This window comes from Aplysia californica, unplaced genomic scaffold, assembly GCF_000002075.1.
Source record: "Aplysia californica isolate F4 #8 unplaced genomic scaffold, AplCal3.0 scaffold00001, whole genome shotgun sequence".
Classification (NCBI taxonomy): Eukaryota; Metazoa; Mollusca; class Gastropoda; order Aplysiida; family Aplysiidae; genus Aplysia; species Aplysia californica.
The window spans coordinates 985,170-1,001,409 of record NW_004797271.1 but is presented as its reverse complement, the minus strand read 5'-3'; the positions used below and the strand labels follow the sequence as shown (position 1 = coordinate 1,001,409).

At 39.6% G+C, this 16,240-nt stretch overlaps 1 protein-coding gene across 1 annotated transcript in view; it reads left to right on the top strand.

The window, feature by feature from the left end:
* The window catches only part of LOC101856476 (cilia- and flagella-associated protein 157), a 16,550-nt gene extending 3,746 nt beyond the window's left edge, over positions 1-12,804 (top strand). Inside the window, exons 2-10 of the mRNA XM_005088910.3 lie at positions 1,247-1,368; positions 2,202-2,351; positions 4,321-4,474; positions 5,291-5,558; positions 6,510-6,640; positions 7,531-7,681; positions 8,009-8,220; positions 9,734-9,938; positions 10,933-12,804. Coding sequence (XP_005088967.1) covers positions 1,247-1,368; positions 2,202-2,351; positions 4,321-4,474; positions 5,291-5,558; positions 6,510-6,640; positions 7,531-7,681; positions 8,009-8,220; positions 9,734-9,938; positions 10,933-11,085 — 1,546 coding nt within the window. The 3' untranslated portion in view covers positions 11,086-12,804. The remainder of the gene's footprint in view (positions 1-1,246; positions 1,369-2,201; positions 2,352-4,320; positions 4,475-5,290; positions 5,559-6,509; positions 6,641-7,530; positions 7,682-8,008; positions 8,221-9,733; positions 9,939-10,932) is intronic.
* The last annotated feature ends 3,436 nt before the right edge of the window (positions 12,805-16,240 follow it).

Genomic DNA, 16,240 nt, shown 5'->3' with positions numbered 1-16,240 from the left:
AGAGAGAGGGGAGGGGGGGAGAGAAAGGGAGGGATGGGGAAGGAGGAGAGAAATGGTTGATTTCTTTTTAATTTTCATCCATGTGAAGAGTTCTAGATGTTATATGAAGCGGTTTTAACTAATAAACCTCTGTGGACAAGACCCCGGACAGGATGACCTCTTTGACGTCACAATGACCCCTAACCTTACTCGAGAGCCATGGGCATGGTGCCATGCTGTCCAGTTGAAATCGCAACGCCTATAAATTGTCCAGTCAGTGTTTAAGTTTTGTTTATTAGATCTATGCCTGTCAGATTTGACGTCAAATGCATAACACAGTGGCTACAAAAAAGGCCATCTGTCAGCGAACGTCTTAAAAAAAAACGTTCTTGTTAAAACTCCTTCTTCAGGGCAAAGCTGACAAAACGCCTTTTTTTCTGCCACCAACTGTAAAAAAAAGGCGTTTTGTCAGCGAACATCTAAAAAAAGGCGTTCTTGTTAAAACGCCTTGTGTAAGGCAAAGCTGACAAAACGCCTTTTTTCGTGATTATTTGTTTATTTCTTAAAGAAAATAAACAAAATTTATGTTGTACATAGGGGATGACATTCTGATTAGGGTGCGAGTTCAAACATTGATGTACTGTGCAAAGTAGTTGAGATATTGTAAGAAAACCGAAAATCGTTGATTTCTCGAAACTGCTCTGGACAAAAAAAAAGGCGTTTTGTCAGCTGACAGCAGAATAGGCCTTTCCTGTTATGGCAAGATGCAGTAGTTGTAATTTTTTATCTTTTCAGATATAGCATGTAAAAAAAACAAATAATTAATTATAAAAGCTAAAGGTGATTAAAGTTTTACAGTGATCAATGAATATTCAGACGCGTTGTTAAGTTGCAATTGTACTTTATCTATCCTACTATCTCCATTTGCTCAATCTTGATTACTTGAGCTCAGATATAGATATTGTACCTGCTGTGTGCAACTGATGAGAGTCAAGATATATGAAGTCATATAATCTTAACCAACTTACACACATGTGCACTCATTCATTTGTCTTTGTACTCAAATACATTCACTTGGATGGTGTGAAAAAGGAGGGAGGGAAGGGGGGTTGTTTCGATAGATCTGCACACATTTTTGCGTCTTGTTATGGACTGTATGTTGATTAAGAAAACATGAAGAAGCAGTTAGGAAAAATAGTGTTGTGATTAATGAAACTAATCTCAAGTCCCAAATGTGATTCAAATTTGAGAGCTTCTGTTGTTTCAGGTATCAGAAGAAGTGCGATGAACTGGAGGTGGCCAATGCTCAGTTTCACGACAAGTATGATCAGATGGCCACAGACAAGAGGGAGATTGTTGCCTTCTGGAAGAAGCAAGTGGAACAAAAAAGTAATGTCTGCCTACTTTGTTATTAGAGGGTTTTTGCTTTTTTATATTTTTATGCTTTCACTTCTATTTTTATTGCTTTATGTCAAAGAAATTCTCAGCTAGTCTTTTAGAAGATGAAATCAAAATCTGAGTTAACTGTTGTGGATATTTCTGAACCTTCCTTTTCATGTTGACATAATTTTTCTATTGAAAAACTGCTCAGCTAGAGAGTGCTGTCAATTATACCTACATTTTCATTTTGAAATGTAATGGTAGTATTATCCTCACGTCATGTTAAAAAAATGTCGTTGGCCAGCTGTTCAAATGCTGTCCAACATTTTCAAAGTTTTTTAAATTGCTGTTTCTAAATCTGTGGTATTGGTTGCATGAGTTCAAGAAAGTTTTTGTCAACATTCAAATTCTAAATGTTTATTTTTAAAAAAGAAAAGATTCAGTAGGTCTACTGTTAAAAGAATTAAACAGTTTTTTCTCTCTCCTGAAAAATGTTGCCTTTTGGCCATAGGACATTTTAACTCTATACAATGTGAAGTGCGAGGTAATCTGTTTTGATCTAAAAGCTTTCTGTTTTTAACTTTTTTATTTTTTCCAGCTTGTTTATTCATGTTCCTCAAGTCAGTAAACCCTTTCTTAACTTGAAAAGACGGGGGATATAAATATTTATGAGACATATGAGATTGGGGGATATTATAGTCTCTTAAATTTCTTTATAATTTCTTATTAGGTTTTATCATGAAACATGGGCTTGTGGCCATAAACTATGGCATCTGAATAATGTAGGCTACCTTTCCATATCAGCTCATTAATTTGACTCTTCTTTTTCTTCTTCTACACAGCGGATGAGATTGCTGACCTGAACGACCGACACATTGGCTTGCAACAAATGCGGGATAATGAGAGAGAAGACTTCAAGAGACAGCTCCAGGAGCAGCGGTCAGAGTACCAGGACATGAAGGATCATCTGACCTCGGACAATATGATACTTGGTCAGTGGATACTCCATCTCCCATTTTTTGTCACAACAGTCAGTCAGTCAGTGAATTCTTCACCTCACATTTGTCATTAGAATCAGTCAATGAATTCTTCACCTCACATTTGTCATTAGAATCAATCAGTGAATTTTCCATCTCACATTTGTCAGTTAGTGAATTCTCTACCTCGCATTCATCATAACAGTCGGTGAATTTTCATCTCACATCTGTTGTATGTCAGTCAGTGAATTCTTCATCTCACATTTGTCGTAACAGTCAGTGAATTCTCCAGTTCACTCTTGGCAGGGAGAATTTGGGACAATTTTGCCTGCCCATGCTGTTAAGGACTTTTGTACCTTTTGTAAATGTTTTACACCACTCTCAACACAATTTTGATCTCCCAGAAGGAAGGCTACTTCACCCTGTCTGTTAAGGCCAATCTGAGCTAAATAAGCTACATTTTCCCAAAAGACAGACAGAAATATTCCTTAAAATAACTTTACCTCTACCAAAAAAGTTGATGGAAAAGGAAGTAAAGCTGAGCTCAGACCAATTTATTCAAGAAGCTACGGGAAATAATAATAATAATGATAATTGCATTTAGATAGTGGATATCCATGCTCTACAGCATGCTCTATGCGCTTTACAAGTATTTTTTCTCCAGCAGACCATTGAGAACACTCAGAAACATTCTCGGATTTCGGGGAAGCATACAGTGCAAGCTGCAGATTTCACTCACCCAAAACTCTATCAAACTGACAAGATCGCTTACTGTCAATATCTGGGTACCCATTTCCACCTGGGTAAAGTGAAGAAAATTCATGCAAAGTGCCTTTCCCAAAAACACAACGTCGGGCCCCTGATGGGATTTGAACCCACAACCTTACGGTTGCAAGTCCGAGAGCCTTACCACTAGGCCACCGACGCCACGAAATGGTTTGGATACTTTAACATTACTGACTATGAATGTAAACGGGGCTGAGAAGAGAGCCATGATCACAGATGTCTGTTTCAGAGTCTATTTGAGGTCATTTGTGAGCATTTTGATGCCTGCCATGCTGTAAACAAAATCGCAAATGAGGGTCATTGTGGTGGAATCAGATGCTCGTCAGGATTTCAGGATTTTTCCAACTTGCAATTTTTAACAATTTTTTATTTAACACAAAATTCTTCTTCAGCCATTAAAGAAAATATAATGGCATGAATTATACTGATAAGATGTTGTTTAAGGCCAAAACTATGTTATTTTGTTGAGTGAATATGTGTATTCAGCTTTAGAAGTCACCAAACTTTGGCAGTCATTTTCTCACTAATTTCACTTGTAACATCATGTAGCTCCTGCCATCTTTAATTGCACATATCTTGACTTCTGTGCAAGACAGATCAATATGTTTTTCATCAAAAGCAAGGCCAATGGACAGGCTTTAAGATCATACCAATAACTCCATAAGCCCAAAAATTGACGAATACCTGATTCCATCATGCTGGGACACAAATGTGTCATGACACGGTAGAATCAGGCGCTCGTCAATTTTGGGGCATATGGAGTTATTGGTATGATCTTGAAGCCTGTCCATTTGCCTTGCCTATGATGGAAGTAATATCCATTTATCTTGAATGCAAGTCAAGATATTGGTCATTGAAAGAGATGGGGTTCGCCTGGTTTCTGAGGTAAATTTAGCAAGAAAATGGCCGCCAAAGTTGAGTCATTTCCATAGCTGGAGAGTCCGTAGAAACTGAAAACTTACATCTTTTATGCCTTTAATCAATGTTTTTCAGTAAAATACATACAGAAATGTATTCTTTTATGGCCATGAAAGGTGTTGAGTCAAAAAACAAAAATTCAATAAGAATTCCCAAACCTATGGGAAAATGCCAGTTTCTTGACTTTCATCATTTTGACGAGCACCTGATTTCATCACGCTGCCTCACAAATGTGATTGTCTCAGTAATGAAATGGACTTAATTTGTGTTTTTTGTTTAGGTGGTAAGTTGGCAGCTCTTGAGGAGTTCAAAGTTCAGAAAGAAGACCTGATGGCTAAGTTCGCCATGATGGAGGAGGAACTGGCAAAGAAAGACGCTGACCACAAAGAACATTTGTACACGCTGGAGAAAAAGGCGGTCATGGATAAAGACAGGTGGGTCACACACTGAAATAGTGGTGTACAGCTAGTAATAGGGCAGGAATTTCTTTTTTGGTTTTATTTGTGTATGTGTGTGTGTGTGTGTGTGTTTGTGTTTGTGGGGTGGGGGGTTGTATGTTTATATGTACGCACATGCACACACCCACGCGCACACACACACACACACACACACACACACACACACACACACACACACACACACACACACTACATACACCACACACACACACACACACACTACATACACCACACACACACACGCACACACACACACACACACACACACACACACACACATACATATATTTTTATAATATATATTGTCTTAAGATGTCCACCCATTGTCCAGAAGAAAAGTGTCCGTCTTAGACAGGTGGATGTCTTACACAGTGTCATTATAATGGGTTTTTTTTTTTATGCAAGGAGAGAAATGGGAAGTGGCCATCTGTAAAGGTGATTATCTTGTACAAGTGGCCATTAGAAGAGGTTCAACGTTTTACACACATATAATATATATATATCTACATACATATCTACATCCAATGATGTGTGAGTGTCCAATGAACTGAGCACACTACCACTTGGTACACCTTCCATGTTATTCTCTGTCCCTTTCCTATACATCCTATTATTATTTGAACATATTAAACTGTTATTCAAACATAACCGACTGTTATTTTAATATAACCTACCTTTATTCTCTGTGCACTTGCTATATGTCTTACTATTACTTGAATATATTTTATTGTTACAATTCAAATAGCCGACTGTTATTCTAAAATACGCTACCTTTATTCTCTGTGAGCTCAGGCTGAAAAAGGAGATGATCCTGCGTGTGAATCAGGTGGCTGCCGAGTTCCGCAAAGTGAGCAACAAGCAGATGGCGGAGACGACAAAGCGAACGATCCGCGAGAACGTATCCATCAATGCTCAGCTCGCCAAGATGTCGGACAAAACCATTGAACTGATCCAGGAGAACGACGAGCTCAAGGAGAAAGAAAAGAAGATGAAGCAACAGATGGACATGCTGGAGACCAATGAGAAGGAACTGGCCAAAAAGAACCACAGCAACATGAAGGTATGCTCTAAATATAGATTGTCTTATGGTCACGGCAACACGAAGGTAAGGTCCTAAAATAGATTGCCTTACAGTCACAGCAACATGAAGGCATGGTTTAACACTTTGCAGTCATTTGGCACAATAATGCAACGGTGAGAACTATCTGTCCCAGTCACCTGAAGCCCGAGAAGTCAGCTGCGGTCACTCTCTTGGCTGGGTGACCAGATGGGATGTTATGTACAGCTGGCTGTGTGACTGCAAAGTGTTAAAAAAAATAGAATATCTTGCAGTCACAGCAAGATGAAGGTGTGGTTTAAAAATAGATTGTTTTACAGTCACAGCAGCATGAAGATATGATTTTTTTCTAGTAATTTATATTCATAACTACAAGGAGGTAAACTCCAAATATGGAATGTCTTACAGTCACCGCAACGTAAAGGTAGCCTTACAATAGAATGTCTTACAGTCATGGCAGCATGAAGGTTAACTCTAAAAATAAATTGCCTTACAGTCACAGCAGCATAAGATTATGATTTAAAAAAATTTTCAGTAAGCTATTATAAACACAACTATAAGGAGGTAAACTCTTAAAATAAAATGTCTTACAGTCACTGCAAAATGAAGGTGAACTCTAAAAATTGAATGCCTGAACAGCTTTATGAGACAGAGAGATGGGAAAATGATGAACTTTGGTAAACGCCTTTTTAATGTTTCTGATGCTTTGAGGCAACATTTTTGTACATTCGGGCCATGTTGCGTCTTTTGTTTTTGTATCATAAGAGTTTTACAGCACTTGCGACATGGTAAGGTCATAGAAGCGTTGAAGATTAGAGGTGTTACAAGAGAGTGACAGACATGAAAAAAGAGGGAGGGGAGATAAGGATAATAGATGTTTGATAGGAAAGAAGGAAGAGCAAACCACACCAGAGCACGTGCCAACTGCTCACCATGTTGTGTCTGTCTGTGCAGGTGATACGGATGATGACAGAGAAATGCCGTAACCAGGAGGCCATGATCACGGAGTTTGAGATGAGGGAGCAGGAGTATCAGGAGCTGGAGGCAGAAGCAGACATTCTGAGACAACAGGTGTCTTCTACCAGGTGAGTAGACAGGTAGACAGACATTCTATTCTAAGGCAACAGGTGTCTTCTACCAGGTGAGTAGATAGACATTTTGAGACAATACGAGTAGACAGACAATCTGAGACAACAGGTGTCTTCTACCAGGTGAATAGGCAGACATTTTGAGACAATACGAGCAGACAGACATTCTGAGACAACAGGTGTCTTCTTCCAGGTGAACAAGCAGACATTTTGAGACAATAGGTGACTTTTACCACAGGTGACTTTTACCATGGGGGTAGACAGACATTTTGAGACAACTGATGTCTTCTATCACGTGAGTAGATAGGTAGACAGACATTCTGAGACAACAGCTGGCTTCTATCAGGTGAGTAGGCAGACATTTTGAGACAATAGGTGTCTTCTATCCCGTGAGTAGCAGAATCATAAACAACATCAGGTGACTTCTACCACGTAAGTAGACAGATATTCTTAGACAACTGGTGACTTCTACTGTGTGAGTAGACAGATTCTGAGACAACAGGTGATTTATACTGTGTGAGTAGTGAGTAAACAAACATTCTGAGACAATAGGTGTCTTCTACTGGGTGAGTAGACAGACTTTCTGAGACAATAGGTATCTTCTACCATTTGAGCAGACAGACATTCAGTGACAGTTGGGTACTTCTACCAGGTAAGTCCCTCCACCCCCTGCCCCAGATAAGATGACTGTTCTGATCCTCCTCCTCCTCCTCCTCTTCTTCCTCAGGGGATATGTTACTGTATATGGTATGCTGGGTTTGGAAAATCGAACATTCTCTGATCCATACTCATCAATATGTTCATGTTGTTCTTTAGTTTTATTTTGTTCATATGGCGGTAAAATTTTCTACCAGTTGCCCACATGTATCTCATCACTTTGTTTGTAGAGAGGAGATCCAGCAAATGGCCAGGGATAATGAACTCCTGGAGGAAAAGTCACAGAGCTTGGGACATGCCTACGAGAAGGAGGTTGCGGCCAGGGGCAAAGTGGAGGAAATCTTCAAACAGGCCTCAGACTCCCTGCAGAGTGTTTTGACGGTCAGTTTAGTAGATCAGTGTTACGATGGTCAGTTTAATAGGCCAGAGATATGATAATTATCTGTTTAATAGACCAGTGTTTGATTATCAGTTTAGTAGGCCAGTGTTTGATATCAGTCTAATAGACCAGTGTTATGATGATCAGTTTAATAGACCAGTGTTATGATGATCAGTTTAATAGTCCAGTGTTATGATGATCAGTTTAATAGACCAGTGTTATGTAGTGTCTGGGAGCGGCATGCAGGAGGTAAAGAGTTAATTGTCTGTATATCTCTAAACATTAGTCTACCTCTGATCCTCACTCTGTTTCTCATCTTCGACTGCTAGAGCTCAGCACCAGACGATGAGGACCTAGATGAGGAGAGGAAGATAGGTGAGCTGCAGAAGAGAGAACACATGCTGGAAAATCTTCTCGTCATCCTCAACTCCGCGGCTGCACTCGGCCTGGCTCCCAAGCCTGGCGAGATGGGCAAACAGTGGCCTCAGCAGATGGAGGTGCATGGATCTATTCCTGCCTCCAGAAAGGGACTACTTTCAGGGTAAGGGCACTACTTTTTCTTCACAACAGCGCTTTAAGCCTGACTTTACCTTACCCAAAGACTAAGTATCTCAAGTTTAGATTGGATTTTCAAGAGTTGTAAGACTTAAACTGGTTTCTTCCTGAGCACCTCGTCGTTTGGAGACATACAACTTGCATTTTACTTCACTACACAATGTAAATCATTCAAGATGGAAGCTGCTTTCACCTGGCTGGTGAGTCGGATACAATGTTTCAGAAGCCAGATGGAATGGGATCCATCCCAGCAGACAGATGGAGATACTTGATAAAATATCCCGTTTCTCACTGATTGGTCTCTGTGGTGTGATTATTAGGCATTCCTCCATTGGACGGGGAAAACGTATTTCCATCTGTCTGCTCTGATTAGGTACCAGAAACTAAATTTTCAAAGTAGCTGTATGCCAAATTTATCTGTTCCGTTTGAAAGGCCTATATCCACTGAGCATTTTGGTACCATTCTTTAACCTCTCAGTCAATTTTTAAGAAAATGGTATATGTTTAAAATTTCATCAAATTTGTTAAAGTCAGTCACTGGCTGCAACCCCGTGTTTGACAGACAATAAAAGAGTACCAAGTGCACTAAACATCTCCACATTAACAGAGTACAATCACTATAACAAATATATGGAGCTTAATTTTTTTTCAAGACTGTGAGATCATTACAAATCAGTATTTTATCACTTCAAACACGATGATCTGTCGTTATTTCGACGAAAACACCGAGCATTGACCCGGCTGGCGCCGCACCAGCTCCCGCTGCGAGCGAGTCGGCTTATACTGTAGTGTACCCCGCGTGCAGGGTCATATGCTTTCCGAGTCTCGCAGAAGGATTGATGTAAAATAATTCCAAGCTGATTACTTTATTCTAATAGAAAATAAACTGATCTTTTCATTAAAACCTTTTTTAAGCCGGTATTTTACATATTTTGTGTAAAAAGTGATCTTTAAACATTTTGACAGCATTTTTAAAAGCTTTCTATTTAAACAACAAGGGCCAAATATATACCACGGGAAAGCCCGTATAGAGCTCTACATGAAAAGACGGTGTTTAATCATCGCTCGTTCCGTGAAGCATTTGAATGCACGCGTGTCAATTTTTGAACCAGGCATCAAAACATTCCGACTGCGAGGGGCTTCGCTTTCGTCAGCGATTCTCCAGCTCCTAATAATCGGACATATAAACAACTTACACAATTGTGACGAGGAAAAGCTGAACTTTTACAAGGTGTACGCCATTTGGTGTTTTATAGCGAAAGAGCAAAGAAACAGTGATCGGAATTACCCTGATTTCACCGATACCACGCGGTCAGAAGGCCGCGAGTGCCCGCAAGGCCGTGTTTATGCTACCTACTCTGATATATTATATCCCCTCAACCCGGGTTGGCCTTGCAGAATGGAAGCAACCGCGCCATCTTCTATGTGATCTAAATTATATTGAGAGAGATGTAAAATGTAAAGCACTGACAGCAACTCTTGTCTCTCACTGGTCACAGAGACGTGCCACGCTCACCCATGTTCCAAGGGGCTGGATCTTTGCCTCACTACAGTCTGGGTGACCTTGGCCTCATCCCAAGGCCACTGCAGAACATCACAACCTCTGTGGACAAGATGAAGGTCATCAGCAAGAATACCAAACTAGGCGCACTGCGTGGTGTGTTGCAGAAGTCAGTGTCCACTCAGACCGTCAGTGCACCCAAGGTCAGTCATGGTCACAGGATTTCCCACAATAAGTGTTTAATTCTAGTTTCTACTCTATTTCTACATAAGGTACTTCAGTCTTTGAATCTCTTCAAACCACTTTAGAAACACTCCTTTCCCTCCCTGCTTGCCCCTGCTAAACCCCTTGTTCCCTCCTTCCCCCTTTTGCTCTCAAGACTGAAATTTGAAAGGAAAATCTTTCCAGGAAGGACAAGAGAAGTTTGGAACCCCCATCCCGACTATTACTAGTAGATTTGACTAGGATGATCTACATCCAGTTTATTTCATTTTTCTATTTCATTTTCTACATCCATACTGTTTCATTTTCTATTTCATGATCTATATCCAGTTTATTTAATTTCTTTTTCATTTTCTACACATAAGCTATTTCAATTTCTACTTCCAATCATTTTCTATTTAGTTCTCTACATCCAATCTTCTTCATTTTCTATATCCAATCTATTTCATGTTCTATATCAATCACTGCTTCTAAGCTATTTCATTTTCTATTTAATTTTTCTACATACAATCTATTTCATTTTCTACATCTTAGCTATTTTATGTTCTGTTTCATGTGTTCTACATCCAACCCATTTCATTTTCTAAATGAAATCTGGTCCATTTTCTGTGTCATTTTGTGCACCACAGCTATTTTTTATTCTACACGACCCAGGCTATTTCACTTTCTGCATCCAAGCTATTTCATTTTCTACATTTAAGCTGTTTCATATTCTATTTCGTTCTCTTTGTCTAATCTATTTCATTTTCTACATCTAAGCTGTTTCATATCCTATTTGGTTCTCCTTGTTTAAGCTATTTAATTTTCTACATCTAAACTGTGTCAGTTTCTGTTTCCTTTTCTACATCCAAGCTATGTCCAGATTATTACATTTTCTACATTACAGTTACAGTTACAGATTCTGCCTGTAGATGCTGAGCCAGCCTTTACGTTTTTTTCCTACATTTTCACTTTTTTTTTCTTCGACTTTTCCAGGCACTGTTTTATGCTGACCAGCTTGTGGGCAAAATGCCCGATCAGACCCATCAGGCCGTTCTCCGAGAGTTGCAGACCAGAGAATTGAGATGTCCCCCAGCCGGCAACGCCCCACCCCCCGCGGCCAAAAAACTGGTCACAGGAGTCAATTAACCACTACTAACACACAGCAGAAACACGCCCAGTTCTGGACTCTCCTGTATATAGATTGTCTGGGCCTAAATCATGCTGCTGTTGTTATTACCATTGTTTTGTACAAAGATTTTCTTTGCCCATATCATGTTGTGGTTGTGGTTGTTGTTGTTTTTGTTGTTGCTGTGCAGCTGTGGGGTCACAGAGCACAAAATGTGAGGGGAAAATCTTCCTATTATGTTCATCACTAGATAGTCTGTGTGGGCAGCTATTGCACTGTGCCTATTGTGTGTCATGTCAGTGCGGAGAGCTATTGTACTGTACCTATTATGAGTCGCATCAGTGTGGAGAACAATTGTCCTGTACCTATTGTGTGTGTCACATCATTGTGGGGAACTATTGTTATACTGTACCTATTTTTTGTCACATTGTGTTCCATCACTGAGGGAAGCTACTGTACCATACCTATTGTGTGTCTCACAAATGTAGGGAACTATTGTACTGTTCCTATTGTGTGTCTCATCAGTGTGGAGAACAATTGTCTGTACGTATTGTGTGTTCCATCACTGTGGGGAACTGTTGTACCAGTACTGTACCCATAATGTGTCTCACAAATGTAGGGAACAATTGTTCTGTTCCAATTGTGTGTCTCACACTCACAAATGTAGGGAACATATATTCTGTTCTTCTCTGTGTATCACATCACTGTCGGAACCTATTGTACGGTAGGTGTTGTGAATCATACCACAGAGGAAAGCTATTGTACTGTCCTATTGTGTGTCCCATCACTGTGGGGAACAATTGAAGGGGTGAGATGCAAAACCCGCTAAGTGACAGTTCGGAAAAAATAGAGAATTTTTTGCTTATAAATGAACATTGTTACCAGCTATCAGATGCACAAAGTGTTTTCGGCCAAAACCGAACACATACTTTATAAAACGCACCAAAATATCTTTTTACACATGTTCATGTGTATAGCAGCATTTAAAAAAGCTGATTTTCTCAAAGTGCTAACATTGATGTAGCGAGTTTTGCATCTCAGCACCTCAATTGTACTGTACGTATTGTGTGTCTCATCACTGTAGGGAGCTATTGCACAGTGCCTATTGTGTGTCTCATCACTGTAGGGAGCTATTACACAGTGCCTATTGTGAATCATACCACAAAGGAGAGCTATTGTTTCTTACATATTATGTGTCACATTGTGTCTCATCACTGAAGGAAGCTATTCTTATTGTGAATCATATCACAGAGAAGAGGTATTGTACTGTACCTCTACTGTGTGTCACATCAGCGAGTCCACTAGATTTTTTTGCCATTTTTATCTTTGTCCGTATCTATGATGGGAGTGAATGTTTCATTCTATGATTCTATGGGGGGAAGCACGCCTGAAATACTAAAATTTCTTAACTGAAAGTTTTCATTGGGCCCAGGCTTTTTATCAATCAGTGAGGAAGCCATTTTATCAAGTATCTCATTTTTTCTAGTGGGATGCTGTTTTTCATTCAGCCCAGGTTGGCTTCAACAAACAGGGCCAAAGCAGTCTTCCTCCTAAATGTTCTAAATAGTGTCAACTAGGGTGTAAAAGATGTACAACCATTACAAAGTGTAAAAAAAAACCACCATATCAATTTTTGTGACCAATCTGGACGGAGACTCAAAGTCTCTGGGCCTGTGTGAGGCCACTGTGAAGTGCAGAATTCCGAAGAAGAAAATAAAAGCTTTGATGAAAAAAAAGAGCACTGTCATCTTTGTGTTTAGTTTTTAACAAGCCAAAATATCCTCAGCCGAATGTTACAAGTAAACTAAAAAAGAAACATGTCGACATGATAATGGCCACTTTGTGCTCGGAAAAAGTAAGATTAAAAAGAAACATCAGAGGGGGAAAAAAAGCAGGACCTTCCACTTACAAGTACACACTGAAACCATCCCCTTCTGCTGAAGGCAGAAAACAAACAGAGGAAAGCAGCAGTCACTTGACATTTCTTCCTGCTGTTGTGATCATGAAAAAAAAGAAAATAGGAGACAATAATAACAGTTTACCCTATAAATCGGTAACTGAGTTGGGACCTGCAAATTTGACCTCATCTGCGACAGAACAGACCCAAGGAGATGAAGAACTCCGAAAGGTCCACAGACAATCCATGTTCATGAATATTAGGGGTTTGAGCCAAAAGTGTAGCTACTTCTACAAGAGTATATATATCAAATATTGTAACAGCTACTGCAATATCATACTGTCCCTGTGGTTTTATGCACCCCGCATAATATGGCAAAATTTGATTTTTTTTTTTTCATAATTTCTGATTATTTTCCTTTATCATTCTTTGTTAATATTAAAAGAATCGCATAATTTCACATTTTTGGGCTCAGTTTGCATAATTTCAAAATTTTTCTTGCATAAAACGACAGGGACAGATCACAGAGCCAATATTGTATTAGTTGCTACTGCAGAATCCTGTACTGTAGCCAGTGGGTAGCTGTAACTACAGTTTCGTGTTGCCATCAGTGCAGCTACTATAATAAAATCATGTAGCCAGTAGTTCAGCTGCTACCACAGGATGATGTAGCCAATATTGCAACTGCTACTACAGAATGATGCAACCAATATTACAACTGCTACTACAGAATGATACAGCCAACATTACAACTGCTACTACATGATGATGTAGCCAATATTGCAACTGCTACTACAGGATGGTGTAACCAGTATTGCAACTGCTGCTGCAGACTCGTACAACCAGTAACCAGTAGTGTAGCTGCTACTACAGAACCACATTGTCAAAACATGAAGTTCTGTCAAGTTGGGCCATGAAGAAATGTGGCTGAAGCAAGCAGAGTGTAACTGGCATTTGTGGTGTAGTGGTTAGGTATCTTATCTTTGCACGCAGGAGACCCAAGTTCGATTCCAGAGTGAAATGAATTCGTATAGAGTATCTTGGTCTTTCTGCCGGGATGTTGAATCCCTCTCACTCTCAGCCCAGGTTGGCATAGACAGGCTGGGTCAAAGCCCGCCTCCTGTATGATGTAAACTGTGTTGTTGGGGCAAAAACACCTGCTAAAAAAAGATAAATTTTTTTTAAGCAGAATGTTGCATAGATTTTTTTAAACCCGTCTTTCTGACTATTTGTGGTGGCCGAATTTTGCTATTCAAAAGGCCTTTTAATGGCTGCATCGATCGACATGCGGTTTTCGCCAAAAGATTCTTTAAAATATTCTCCAGATCATGACGCCCTACGTTTTTTCAGTTTTGAGACAGTTTTGCATGCTGCAAAAAGCTAAATTTCTTTATTTCGCCGATCGCTTCTGTAGGCCGACACTTCTGTCTCTGTAATTTTAGAAATCCGGAAGTGATATTTCGCGAGCCGCATTTTGTTCTGAGAGTATAGATCTAGACCTTATAATTTTTTGCATCTCTCAAGAGGTATTGCCCCTTTCCAGTAGAGAGTAAAATATAGTAGGCCAGTGACTTTTAGTTGATATTAAAGCACAGATCATTCTTTTCATCGAAAGGGGGCCAAGCTAGTAAATTCTATATACCAAGCTCCATTAATTAATTAATTAAAACTTGTTTATTTTTAGTAATTACTTCATGGCACTTAGAACACAATTAGGTCATATAAGTGCCAGAGATTAGAGGTCCTTTTTTAAAGTTTTAGTAAGAGTTTTTCGGCACTTGCAACACAGCAAGGTCATATAAGTGCCGAAGATTAGAAGTGTTACAAGAGAGTAACAAACAAACAAAAAAAGAAGGAGAGATCAGGACGATACATGTTTGATAGGAAAGAAGGAGCAAACCACACTAGAGCACCCACCAACCACTCGCAATTAAGACTTAAAACAGAGAACAAAAATACAAAGTTGTTGTCCATGTACAATAACTAGATCAGAGTATTCATAGACAGGAAATCATCGGAAAGAAATTAATAAATGCATACCATTAAAATTTTATTGAACTCCGATAATTATGTCGAAGTCATGAAAGCGCACCAGTACATTGAACTTTTAACTACACAGGCACACAGACACACCCACATTCACAAACATGATACTGATACATACTTATTCATACAAAACAATGTTTAAAAAACCGATTTACACATACACACTCACACACACATACAAATATTCACACATATACACACATTTACACACACACTCACACACATACATAGTATGTATGCGTGTGAGTGTGTGTGTATATGTGTGAACATAGTATGTACATACAAAATAATGCTAGTAAAATTGACTGACACATGAACATATTGCACTTAATTTGGCTTTCAGTGATGTAAGAGTATTTCTAAAGGCAAAAATTCCTTCTGTATTCCCCCCCCTTCCCCCCCCCCAAACACACACACACTCTTCACTGTGCCAGACACCTCACATAACACACCAGATGACACATCAGTGACACAACAGACAACACATGTGACACAAGACCTCCTGTACCCCCCCATGTCTGACACAACACATAACACAACACGAACACATGATACATCCCCTGACACAATGGGATGACACAACATCTCAAGTACCCGAGCCCAACATATCATCTAACACAACAGATGAAATATCACATGACAAAACATCTCAAGTATCCCCCCCCCCTCCCCACTGACCTAACAGACACATCACGCAACACAACAACACATCACAACATGGTACATCTCCTGAGCCCCCCCCCCCCCCAGGTGCACGCCACATCACGTAACACAAAAGATGACGCATCACTTGACATAGCAGGGGATAAAGCGTGTTTCCAGTACACAAAATGACACATCACATGACATAACAGATGAGACATTAAACAAAACAACACATCCTGTACACACATCCCAACACAACAGCCCCCCCTCATGCCCCGACACATCAAATAGCACACACAACAGATGACACATCACATGACACAACAGATAACACATCACATGACAAAAACAGATGACACAACAGATGACACAACAGATGACACATCATATGACACATCATATGACACATCACATGACACAACAGATGACACGTCACATGACATAACAGATAACACATCACATGACAAAAACAGATGACACAACAGATGACACATCATATGACACATCACATGACACAACAGATGACACGTCACATGACATAACAGATAACACATCACATGACAAAAACAGATGACACAACAGATGAC